Raw genomic sequence first — 13,354 nt, 5'->3', positions numbered from 1 at the left:
TCTTTAAATGGCAGGTACCTCTTAAGAGTGCAGTATATACTATATCTTCAGAAATGATGAAGGATAACCTATTTCATCAATTCCAAGACTGTCAGAGTTGGAAGAGATGGTGTAAAGTTGCTACTTACAAATTCAAGTAAATGAACTGATTGTGTTTCAGAATCACATTGAAACGGGATAGTTCCCTGACCCCTTCCCATGACTTATGAAGGGGTTGGCTCATTTAGTCAGCAAACAGCTCTCAACCCCTTGCAAGAGGGGGAGCGTGCAGGTGAGCAGGTGCAGGATGAGTGCTTCTAGGCAACCAGCAGGAGCAGAACTCTGTGCGGGCCTGTGGCAGCATCTAGAGGTTGCCTGTGACCCCCAGAACCCCAGGGGGTGTGTGTTATAGTGTGCTCTTTTAGCTTTGTCATTCATGGATGGCTTAAGTGTTAAACAGCTCAGTGGAGGGTCAGTGTGACAGCCTTTTGCACTCACACCCGGGTCCTTGTCCTGCGTCCAAGAATAATCAGGTGGCATGAACGAATTGAAGTGTGGTGAATGTGGAGGATTTTACTGAGCAGTGGAAGTGGCTCTCAGCAGGATGGGGAGCTGGAAAGGGGATGGAGTGGAAAGATGGTCTTCCCCTGGAGTTTGGCTGTCCCTGGCTGAATTCTCCGAGGTCCTGCCATCAAGCCATCCCTCTGAAATCAAGCTGCTTCTCTTTGATATCCAGCTGCTTCTTCTCCTCTCTCCTCTGCCACTCTGCCACTACACCGGTGGGGCCTGGGGTTTTTATGGGTACAGGATGGGGGGTGGGGTGGGCCAGGGTGGTTTTGGAAAAGGCAACATTCATGTGGGAAAACAGGAATACATGTTCTCACTTTGGGCCACAGGTCTAGGCTTGAGGGTGTGGCCCTCACTGGGACTGCCGTTTTCTACCCAGTATTTTCCTGCCACCTGTCCTTATCAACATGAGGTATGTCATACACATACAGACTCAGGCCTGAACCTTGAAATTTCTGACTGAGTCAAACACACTCTTGGGTAGACTCTTGGGAATCTGTTTTCTTTTTTGACTTTCCTAGTAAGGCTAGAGTGCAGCTGGGTATAGAAAGCACTAATCCCATCTGCCTCTCAGTGCCCTAACCTCTGTGGTCTATGTTACTCCTTGGTAAAAGTGATCAGCCTAAGGTACCCAGCGGAATGACTGGTGGAGTTGTGACTAGAACTCAGGTCTCCTACCTCTGACAGTGGTGCTCCTGGTCCTGTGGTTTACTGCTTTGGTTTAGCAAACACTCCTTACTACTCAGCATTCTCTCAAGATCCAGTAATACTTTTTCCTTCCAAGATAATGGTAGTATTTGTGGTGATGGCCAGGCAGAATCTGAAGGACCTTCTGAATCCTCAAGGAAATACTAACTTTAGTTTAGTCTACTTTGGTGTTAAATATATGTTATTGTCTTCTCTAGTGATGCCTTTGATTACCCTCTGTCCCCATCCCTGGTCTCAGATCCCAAGTGGGAAATCTCTGCCTTTTTCCTGTGGGACCACTTGATGTTCACAGCCCTGCCTAATCATAAGATGAATTATGGGTGCCTGTTAAGGGCATAGAGCTGTGGTGCCTGCTTGAGTCCCATTAAATCAGAATTTTCCTGGGAGGGGCCTGGGGATCTGTATTTTAAGTTCCCCTTATCATGATTCTCTGCAATAATTCTCAGGTTCAGGTCTCTGAAAATAGCACCTCCCCTTCCCATGGATCCAACCTTGATGTCCTGGAGTCCCCACTTTGTAAATTGCATCATAACCCTCTCTTCCCACTTGAAGGTTTATCCTCTGGTCTGTAAAACTTGTCCTTTAAGAAAGAAAGGAATTTCTGCTTTCTTCTTTCTTCCAAGGTAGAATTTTTCTGGACAGGATACTGAGTAGACAGGTGGGTATAGACAGTAGCAGAATGAACATTGCAAGAAGGCTCACGGATGCCTTTGAAAAGGAAGAGGGTGCCTATGCTCTTTCCCTGGCTTTATTACTTAATAGTTGTGTAACTTCGGGCAAATTATTTAAACTTCTTTGAGTTTCTGTTTCCTCATCAGTAAAATGTGGGTAAGAATAGTATTTATTTGGCGGTTTTATGTGTATTAAGGTGTCCTATGTCAGCTCTTGGGACACAGACTCAATTTGAGATTTGCCTGCAGCGGGTATTGGAGAGTGCACTCAGGAACAACTCTTGTCATGGGGTATGGGAAGGGATTTTTGAACTGCAATGCACTTGAAACAAAGGTCTTAGCTGATCCCTTGGGGAGCTTTGAGGGTTGGATGCTCCCCAGAGTTGTCCCAAATTAAGGGAAGGGGCCAGGTCTTTATACCCCTGTACCTACCAGTCATCCAATGTTGTAGGCTGCACCTGGAGGGACATGACTTCAGGTAAGGCAGTTCCGTTTGACTGAGGTTGTCTGTGTGCCAGCTGCAGCCTACAGTGTTGGTGGAAAGGGAAGGAGTGCTTTAGTTCTGGGAGGGATCTCAGTGGTACACCATAGCACTCGCTACCCCCAGGTAATGCACATAAAACCCCAGCAGTGAATCTAGCATATTTGTAAATGTTCAATGAATATTAACTACTGCCATTATCATTCTAGCTCTGGCGGGGCCACTTTCAAGAAGTTATTTAACTACTCTTGGGCTGTTTTCCTATGTTTAAAATGGAGATCGTAAGCTCTGTTCTGCCTACGTCGCTGAGTGGTTCTGAGCAAATGCGGAGATAATGTATGTGAAATTGCTGAGTAAAATATTATAAAAATGTCAGGTGTGGCTATGAGCCTACTTTTTTGAAACGAATCTATGGCCATGACCTGGATTCTTTGAAGGGAAAAGGTTGTGATAAATGTAAAAGTACTTGTCTGTGAAATAGGGCATTTTAATTTTGTTTTCCTTCTTTCTATAGGGAATTAGAATCATGGAGATGCTGCTAAAGGAACAGTGTGGTGCCCCCGTAGCTGAATAATCATCAGTGAGTACCAAAAGCAAAGTCAGAATTACTTACGCAAGCCATGTTTTCATGCTTATCAGCCTGGTATTCGAAAGCAGCCTCCCTGGGCTATTCACGCTGCACATTTCCCAGTTATATGCACAGAATACTATTTCACAGGTGTTTTATCTCTTCAGTACTTTTATTTACTTGGTCCTTTGATTTTCAGAGCAGTTTTGTATTACATGCTGGGTTACAACTCTATTCAAATTGTTAAAACTGTTGCACAATCTACCATGATTGAGAGCCTCAAGCTGTCATAGATTTGTAAAGACTGCAGCTCAGATTAACTGAAGCTTAATGTTTTTGTTCTGAAAATAATCAAAGGAAGGCTTTAAAAGTGTAATTGGAGCACGAAGAGAAACAAGGAAGGGGCATGTTGATTGGCCAGTGAAACAAATATCTCTTATTAGTCATCTGCATTTCCACTGATTATGGGTAGCTGCCTGAAATGCTATTGAAAGGGATTCTGAGGTCTTGAGAGTAATTCCCAGGCTCTGGGTAAGAGTGCCTTGATGGTTAACAGTGTCTGCCATGGGCAGAGGATGGAAGGAAGACAGCACTCATGCTGAAGCACGTGCCACATCTAGGGCAAATGGTACAGGGTTAACAGATAGTGGGAGATTGCAGAACTACTCAACTCCCTATCCCCACCCCCTAAATTTCTGTTGTCTAAATCAGGGAGAATGGTCTTTATAGTGGAAAGGGGGACAGAGTTATTTAAGAGAGAATCAAAGCCCAAAATAAATGAGTATGATAGATCTATATCTTACAGAATGTATAGGCTTTAGGTTTTTTTTGTTTTTTGTTTGTTTGTTTGTTTGTTTGTTTGAGATGGAGTCTTGCTCTGTTGCCCAGGCTGGAGTGCAGTGGCCTGACCTCAGCTCACTGCCACCTCTGCCTCCCGGGTTAAAGTGATTCTCCTGCCTCAGCCTCCTGAGTAGCAGGAACTACAGGTATGCACCACAATGCCTGGCTAATTTTTGTATTTTTAGTAGAGAAGGGGTTTCACCATGTTGGCCAGGCTGGTCTTGAACTCCTGACCTTGTGATCCACCCGCCTCAGCCTCTCAAAGTGCTAGGATTACAGGCGTGAGCCACCGTGCCCAGCCAGCCTTAGGTTTTTAACATCTGAGAGTTGAAACCTTTGAATAAAACAAACTTTGCCTTGGGTAATGTAGAATTACCTCAAATTTTCTTGTGTTGGTTTAATTGAGACATGTGGTCTTGTGTAAGCAACCTGGTATTCTAATTGTGATAAACAATAAAATTTGAGAGCAGTTAACCAATAAGAAGCAAAGGGAACATCATATAGAAGCACCTTGGCGTACAAAGCATGCTGTCCAGACCTGTGAATGAACATTATTTGGAGAATTGTAAAGTCTTTCTGCTTATTTGCAGGTTGGACTCCATTTTGATTAATATTACACCTCTGTCTACTTAATACATATTAATAGATTCTTATATTACTAGAAAAGCTAAACAGGATAATTTCATTTAGCATAGGCATACACACAGCAGGTGCTCATAAAATGCTGGAATTGGATCTAAATATGACTTACTCCTACACCCACCCTGTTCCTTAAAAAATTATAGAGAACAACTTGGCCACATCTCCCTGTTTTTCTCGGCTAGTATATTTGTGAGGCTCACTAAGCACCTCTTGCACTTGCATGCTTAAGCACAGATCCCATCTTACTCTGGGGGGTGGGATCTCGAGTCAGCTCCAAGGTAAATGAAGGAATGAGGGGTCTCCATTTCCATGGGAAACGTATACACCTATTGGTCTTCAAACTTCAAATTAGTGGTTTTGAAACTGTCTTGAGCATCTGAGTCATCTGGAGGATTTAACACAGATTGGTGGGCCCCACTCCCCAAGTCACGATTCAGTAGGTCTGAGATGGGGTCTGAGCATTTGTGTTTCTAACAGTTTTCCAGGTGATGGTGATCCTGGTCCTAGGGCCACACTTTGAGAATGGCAGTTTCAAATGAGTTCACATCTCTGGGTAGAGACAGATGAAATGTCAGGGCACTGAGAAAGCTAATAGGAGTTAGGAGTTAGATATTGTTGTCGTGCATTCGGTCAACTTTTGATTAATAGGAAGAATGATATTCTTTGTATGGCTTTTCCCTGATTTTAGCATCTCAGCTTCTTGTTTGCCCCCTTTTTTGTTGCTTAAATGTGGCCAGGCTCCACCCTTGAGAAAATGCAGTTGAAAAGAGGGGAGCTGAGATTCACATCAACTTGTACTTTAAATCAATTTGGATTTAAATTGTTGGTAGTGAAGATGAGTAAATTAAACAAGTTTATAGCATTACCTATTGTCTTGTTACCCATGTTCTGTGTTTTGTTTTGTTTTATTTTGAGACAAGGTCTCGCTGTTCTGTTGCCCAGGCTGGGGTGTAGTAGCGCAATCACGGCTCATTACAGCCTTAACCTCTGGGGCTCAAGCAATCCTCATACCTCAGCCCCCTTAGTAGCTGGGACTATAGGCGTGTACCACCACACCTGGCTAATTTTTTCCTTTTTTGTAGAGATGAAGTCTCCCTATGTTGCTCAGGCTGGTGTGTTTTGTTGTTGTTGTTGTTTGTTTTTTTGCCCTGTGGTTGAGGGCTAAGCCATGAACTTGGGGCATCGTATTGTTGGTGAAAAGCAACTTATTCTCCTCTCTTAAGTGAAATGGTCGAGGTCTGAATATAACTAAGAGTTTAGTACAGGACAGTTGCATGTAATGCATTCAATGCAATGAAATTTCCTGAAGGATTTACATAATTCAAAGTCTCAAAATTCATGACCAGTTTTCTCAGAGGAGTAACTGTAAAGTAGGGGATATATGTATATGTATGTATGTACTCTTACCACATAAATCTACAATTTGATGTTGCATCGAATGCTGCCAGCTTATTCCTTTACTTTTTTCCCATTTTCTTGACTATTCTTACAGAGTTTTTCAAGTTTGAAATGTGCCTATTTTAATGGAACTTTTTAATTTCTCAGAAATAACTGTATGGAAAATGGAGGGGGTGGTTGTAGGTGGGAGTACTATTGTTTTCATGAGTTGTAAAATGCTACATTAAAAGAAGTGGGGGAAATTAGCTCTATAGCTATAATAAAGTAGAGGCCAAAAAACTACAGCCTATAAACCAAATTTATCCTGCTTCCTGCTTTTATAAATAAAGTTTTATTGGAACACAACTATGCTCCTATGTTCTAAGCTACAACTCAGAGTTGAATAGTTGTAACAGTGACCTTACAGCTGCAAAGCCTAGAATATTTACTGTCTAGTTCTTGAAGAAAATTTTTGCCTACTGAGTTAGTATCCTAAATTGACATCAAGGAGTGTTGTGGTGAATGGCCTTTTAAAATACAGTTTGACAGTTTGTTTTTCTTGCATTAGCTCTAATATCAACACTTTGTGAAGACTTGGCTGATTTTATATTAAGACATAAAAAGGTATTAAAATAATAACAGAAAGTTAAAATACCAGCAACAGTGGTCACTAAAATTGCTCATAAAGTTCCAATGCACGTACACAATGGAGTAGACATGTAGGCATTTAGTTTGGCACATAAAGTGGCACTGTGATGAGGCTGTAGGGTAGATGCTATTTATAATTTACTCAATTTGCCAGCTTTGGAATTTTGCAATTTTTGATACTTAAAAGACGTTTTGTGGGATTTGAAGAAATGTGCATAAGGAGACAGTATTTAATATTTTTATGTCATACCATATTTTAAATTTGCATAATTTAAATTCACATAGGAAGTGACTACATTCCACATTGTACCTAACATTAAAGATACTTCACAGAACTCTCCGACCTGTATGTCCAAGTGGGCATTTGAAGATTAGAAAGCTTAGAAGGTGATTTTTGTCATGAGCCAAAATGGAGACACATAAATCTCACTAACCAATATGTTTGTGGCGTTGCTGTTGACACATCCTTTTGATAGATTTTTGATTTCCTGTCATTTTTGAATAAAACAAATAACCCTGACATCTGTCTGTTCTTGCCACTGGCGGTTGGGAGATCAGGCTTGTTGAGATTTGACAGCATAGCAGAGTTCTATCACATTGGAATGATTAAGACCTCAATTTTAGCTATATCTTAACTCTTCTCTGAACCAGCTCCTTTGGGTAGTTGGACTTAATAAAATGAGGTGCTTGCCTTGTTCGAAGATCATTAGGAGGGAGAAATGCAATTTCAAGAATTATCCATAGTGATAGAATTCAAGTGGACTCTGAAGAGTTGCTTCAGAAAAGAGGGCAAATAGGTATTGATTGGTGAGACATGTTTATGAGGTGATAAAGCCTGTTTGCTTTCTCTTGCAGGAGAGCTGTATCCATGTCTACTTTTTTATTTTTATTTTTTATTTTTGAGAATCACTTCTTGGCCACAACACATCACAGACACAGTTTCTGGAATACAGGTTTGAAGATACAGTGTCGGCAGCTTCAAGAAGAGAAGACTTTCTTGCCAGGACATAAAATGATATCCTCCTCTGGGATCCTACCTCGAATAGTGGAACTCAGGGAGATGAGATCTTCTTGCTGGATTTTTATGACACAATCTCTTTATAATTTTACAAATAAAGGAAAAAAGACCCAAGTAAGATGATGTGTGCCCTTCCTCAGGGTGTGCTGCTGGTTGTCTGGTGATGGTGTGAGGGCAGCTAAGGACAGGATAAAGGCCTGGAGAGGGTGCTTGTGCCCTTATGTTATCAGCACCATTGTTCATAGGATTTGTGAGGGGATTCTGGAACCAATAAGGGAGTTGAAACTGGTACCTGATTCACGGGTGGACTGGAACAAACAGGAATGTGCCAGACCTATGTTGAAGCTAAGCCGTATTTATAACAATGTTTAAGATTCTCAGAAATCAGGAGATTTTTATCCTATCCATAAGTAATAGGTAACTGCCATTAGTATAGCTTTTAGAATGTAACATGTAAACTGTGATTTGGTCCTCTGAAAAGAACATGAAATGAAGAGTGGGAAGGCAGTTTCTTGTCTGCTAATTCGTTCTGTGATGTGGAGCAAATCATTAACCTCTCTGTTTTTTATTGGGCAAATGGGAATAATCAGGCACAAGTCTTTCCACCAATGCGTTATGGTGATTAAACAAGGTAATTTTGTGTAGGTTTTTAAGTCAACAGACAGACCTGGGATTGAATCCAAGTGCTGGCACCTACTTGCTCAGTGATCATGAGCAAAATTTTAAATCTTTCTGAACCTCATTTAAAAAAATTTATGAAACAAGATGATAGAATTAACTTTGTGAGATTGTTGAACTGATCTGAGATCATGCCTATGAAGCACCTAGCATGATGCCTGGTGCATAGTAGAAGACCAGGAAATGGAAGCCATTATTATGTAAAACATTTTGCAAATGTACTTTTTAACTGTAATGTAAGGTGGTACTACTGTTTGAAACTTAGATGGCAGTAGTTTGCATTTCTCGTGATCAGAAGCCAAAATATAAATACATACCATCTAAAAAATCTTCAAGAGTGGTAATAATTTGGAATTCATCTTCTTAAGATAAAAATCAGGGCAGGGCGTGGTGGCTCACGCCTGTAATCCCAGCACTTTGGGAGGCTGAAGCGGGTGGATCACAAGGTCAGAAGTTCAAGACCAGCCTGGCCAATATGGTGAAACCCTGTCTCTACTAAAAATACAAAAAAATTAGCTGGGCATGGTGGTGCATGCCTGTAATCCCAGCTACTCAGGAGGCTGAGGCAGGAGAATTGCTTGAACCTGGGAGGTGAAGGTTGCAGTGAGCTGAGACTGTGCCACCGCACTCCAACCTGGATGACAGAGCAAGACTCCATCTCAAAAAAAAAAAAAGAAAACAACAACAACAAAAATCTGGCCATTACTGGAGAGTCTTGGGAAATTTTTTTTTTTTTTATTATACTTTGTGTTCTAGGGTACATGTGCACAACGTGCAGGTTTGTTACATATGTGTACATGTGCCATGTTGGTGTGCTGCACCCATTAACTCGTCATTTACATTAGGTATATCTCCTAATGCTATCCCTCCATGCTCCCACCACCCCACAACAGGCCCTGGTGTGTGATATTCCCCTTCCTGTGTCCAAGTGATCTCATTATTCAATTCCCACCTATGAGTGAGAACATGCGGTGTTTGGTTTTCTGTTCTTGCGATGGTTTTCTGAGAATGATGGTTTCCAGCTGCATCCATATCCCTACAAAGGACATGAACTCATCCTTTTTTATGGCTTCATAGTATTCCATGGTGTATATGTGCCACATTTTCTTAATCCAGTCTGTCATTGATGGACATTTGGGTTGGTTCCAAGTCTTTGCTATTGTGAATAGTGCCACAATAAACATATGTGTGCATATGTCTTTATAGCAGCATGATTTATAATCCTTTGGGTATATACCCAGTAATGGGATGGCTGGGTCATATGGTATTTCTAGTTCTAGATCCTTGAGGAATCACCACACTGTCTTCCACAATGGTTGAACTGAAAAAATGTCTGAAAAAATTTCCACGTAATTTATTGATGAATTTCAAAGTAATTGCATTTTTTCATACAAGCTTGCCACTGTGAGCCTCTTCTTATTGTATCTGAGCTCTTTGTGCTGCCTGAATTTTGTCTCTGAATTTCTTTTCAGCTTCATAGGGTTTCATTCTTCAATTGTGTTGGAGGGAAAAATAATGGTAGAAACTGAAATACACTTTGACCTTTTTTTCCAGCTTGTAAATGGCATTTGGTAGGCTTTTGGAGTAATAGCCTATTTCCAAAAATAAGAGGTGATACAAATTATTGTGGAGGTGAGAGACAAGAAATTTGTATTTGGAGGTTGACATTAGAGTAAGTTTAACCCTTCACACTCAACAACGCCCATCCTCTGAAGGGAGGAGTTCTCAACCTTGGCTGTCTGTTAGGATTGCTTGGGGAGCTTTCCGCAATTCTGATGCCTGGGTTGCTTCCCAGACCAAGAACTCAGAATCTCAGATAGTAGAACCAAGACATCAGCATTTAAAAAAACTCCTTAGGTAATTCCAGTGGGCAGCTAAGAACACTACAATGACTTCTAGGTATTTGCAGACATTATCCTATTTTTTTTTCTTAATATCTCTGTGGTTGGAAAGGATCTTTATAGCAGGATTTTTTTTATTAGAAATAGAGTGAGGCACAGAGAGGTTGAATTTCTACCTTGTGTGCAGGGGTGGCCAATGGTAGTGCTTGCAGGGATCAGGCAGCTGGTCTGAAGAGGGAGGCAGGCTGGGGCCCCTGGGGTGACGCCATTGGGAGCACATACCTGACTGAAAGTAGGCAGCTTTTGCCCAGTTCCAGCACAGTGTGGTTGTGTCGCTGGTCTTTTTTAGTACTTCCTATTTCCAATTTTCTAAGAAAAGACAAAATTAAAAAAAAATCTCCCAGTTTTTTATTGGCAACCAATTCAGAATTGTTTAAAACATTGTGCTGGCCAAAACAAAAAACATGTTTGCAGCCAGTAGTTTTTAGCCTCTGCTTCCAGAGTGTTAAGGACAGGCCAAAACATCCTGGCCAAGCTGTAATAGATTTGCATTTTTGTGTTCTGGATGCATGCTGCATTCTACCTCTCCTCCAAGACTACTTTTAGATGTATCTTCCTCCTCATTCCTAAATAATCCTCAAGGATTACTTTTCCTCACTCAGTATTTTTCCCCCTGCAGGCAGCTATTGCTTCCAGCTTCACATATATGGCTGAGAAATCTTATGGTCTTTTTTTTTTTTTTTTTTCATTTCCTTTTTTTTTTTGAGATAGGATCTCACTATGTTGATCAGGCTAGTCTTGAACTTCTGGCCTCAAATGATCCTCCTGCCTCTGCCTCCCAAAGTGCTGGGATTACAGGCATGAGCCGCTGTGTCTGTCCTCTTGTTGGAATTAATTAGGGTCTGTTAATTTTTTTTAAAATTATATGTTTTGTGATAAAACATTTAGAAGTCCATGTTTTTTATTCTGTACCGTGTAGCTTACGAACTGTCAGAACCAGGAGTACAGCCTTATTGGGCACACTAGAAACAAGAGTGGGAAAGGGTTAATTCACAAACCTGGACAGTCTCCTCCTGTCTTCAAGGCAATGATTCAGTCTGTGATTCTCAGACTTCCCATGTACCGGAAATCTCTGGGGAAATGTGCTAAAGTGCAAGTTCTCAGGGCCTTTCCCCAGTGATTCTGATTCATGGAATTTCAGTTGATCACTCAGCACACAGTATAAAGTTCTTATGCAGAGAGAAGCTGACTTGAACTATCACTATATGATTGAGGTGCTTTTACCAGGAAGGGGCTTTTATAGTTTCAATCATATATGGATGAAAAAGGTGCTGTATTCTTTTTCTATGAACTATTTTGTGTATTTTATAAGCAGTATATATGTACTGATATTCCGCAATAATGGTGAGGAATTGTAGGGTGCATGGTGTAGAAAACTCAAGGTTATTCTTTTAACTTGCACATCTTTTTTGCTTTATTTCAATCATTTACGTCAAACTATTTCTTAATTTAGTATACATTTCTCTGCTTTTGCAAACACAGTCTACTGGGGATAATTAAATCTTTTCAGAGTCGTCATATATGTTTTTAATTCTTTCAGGTCCTACTTAGTTTTGTTAAAGTCCCTACACTGAAGGCTCCAGATATGTTTGCTCTTTGAGTTCTACCATGGTTTTTTAGAGTTTTTCTTTTCCCTCACTTTTATCTGTCATTTATCTCTCCCATTACTGTTTCTACTTCTAGGAACCTTTCTCTAATTTGCCCTGGGGTTGGGAAATTGTGTAACTACATACTATGTGTTGAGTAAGAGTAGAGAGGATTTGAATGAGGTTTTGAGAGGCTGTTCTAGCAATAAAAATGAATGTACTTTGCTACACTGACTTGGTGACATTAATTTAGTGGCTTAACTCCCTTCCTCTAACTTACTTCTGTATCCTCATCTGCAGTTGTCATATTTGTGACCTCATGGCAACTGAGATATTGCTAGAAATAATTTCTCTTGATCAATAAACCATTGTCTCCCCCAGTTGTGTTAGTGTTTTTGTGTATTCAGTTCTATAATGTGAAACTTAAGAGGATTAAAACTCAAAAAATTCTCAGGCCAAGTTTTTGTGTGGGATGAAGTGTTTCTGATTCACTGTTACTGTGATATAGAACTATAAATTAGTTGTTTACCTATGAAATTCCTTCCTGCAGTCATTCTGAAATAAAGTTGTTACAACTAATATTTATGTGTGCATTCTAATTTGGGGGGTATCCTATCTCTCAGCCGAGCTTATGGTTATCGTTAGTAGTAATAATCCTAGTCCTTTTCAGCTGCCCCAGATGAGGTTGTTATCCCGACCATATGACGTTAGCTCCCTGCCTTCCCTCAAGGTGAGACATTAGAGTTTCTCCCAGAAATAAGCAGAGGCCACAATTATTGAGTGACCTGGGTGGGCCATGTGCTAATGGAACAAAGGACCAGTATCCGCAGAGGGAGAAGTAATGAAGCCCAACATGGACAAACAGAATGAAGCCAGGTGTTCCCAAAGGGTGAAGGAGAGAGAGAGTAGCTCCTTGTTGGCCTGTGAGGCTCAGCTCTATTTTCTGTACTTTATTTCCATGTTTCATATTTATCCTTTAATTTGTCCTCTTTTTACTTGAATGTGTTTGGGCTGGTTTCTGTGCCTTGTTACCAGAATACCTTGTCCATGCCCTGTTAATGCCCTTCCTTTGCTAGATTCCAGGTGTGGTGATGACCCTTTAGGAGTAGAGTCCTAAGTTCAGCCAGCATTTATTGAGCATCTGCTGTGTGCCCAAAAATGGCAGGATTTGTTTTCTCGTTTGACTTGATCCAGTGCATCACTAGAAGGCTTCTATCATTATATGAGGGGGCTTTAAAAATTCATAGAAAATGGGATTAAAAGATTATAAACTTTATTTATCAAAATAAGTTCTATCAAGTTCAAGACACTTTTTAAAGCAATGATACCAGCCATTTAGTCCATCCCTAAAGAACTGAGGGTCTTGGAAATTTAACCATGTCAATGCAGTCTTTTTTACATTATTAACTGAAGAAAAATTGGTTGCCTTTAAAGGTTTCTTTTAAGATTAGAAAACAAAAAAGGGGCTGGGCACAGCGGCTCACACCTGTAATTCCAGCACTTTGGGAGGACAAGGTGGGCGGAACATGAGGTCAGGAGATCGAGACCATCCTGGCTAACACAGTGAAACCCCACCTATACTAAAAATACACACACACAAAATTAACCAGGTGTGGTAGTGGGCACCTGTAGTCCCACCTACTCCAGAGGCTGAGGCAGGAGAATGGTGTGAACCCGGGATATGGAGCTT

The 13,354-nt window shown here is 40.8% G+C and overlaps 1 protein-coding gene across 2 annotated transcripts in view; it reads left to right on the top strand.

Annotated features, from left to right (window-relative positions):
- Window positions 1-8,260, top strand: part of LOC102116165 (PRELI domain-containing protein 2) — a 78,993-nt gene extending 70,733 nt beyond the window's left edge. For both annotated transcript variants that reach the window (XM_005558129.5, XM_045394361.3), the window contains 2 exons: window positions 2,921-2,986; window positions 7,337-8,260. In XM_005558129.5, coding sequence (XP_005558186.1) covers window positions 2,921-2,980 — 60 coding nt within the window. In that variant the 3' untranslated portion in view covers window positions 2,981-2,986; window positions 7,337-8,260. The remainder of the gene's footprint in view (window positions 1-2,920; window positions 2,987-7,336) is intronic.
- Window positions 8,261-13,354: the final 5,094 nt, after the last annotated feature.

The sequence above is a fragment of the Macaca fascicularis genome, chromosome 6, assembly GCF_037993035.2.
Source record: "Macaca fascicularis isolate 582-1 chromosome 6, T2T-MFA8v1.1".
NCBI lineage: Eukaryota > Metazoa > Chordata > Mammalia > Primates > Cercopithecidae > Macaca > Macaca fascicularis.
The sequence above is the reverse complement of the archived record's forward strand: the minus strand, read 5'-3'. Positions and strand labels throughout refer to the sequence as shown.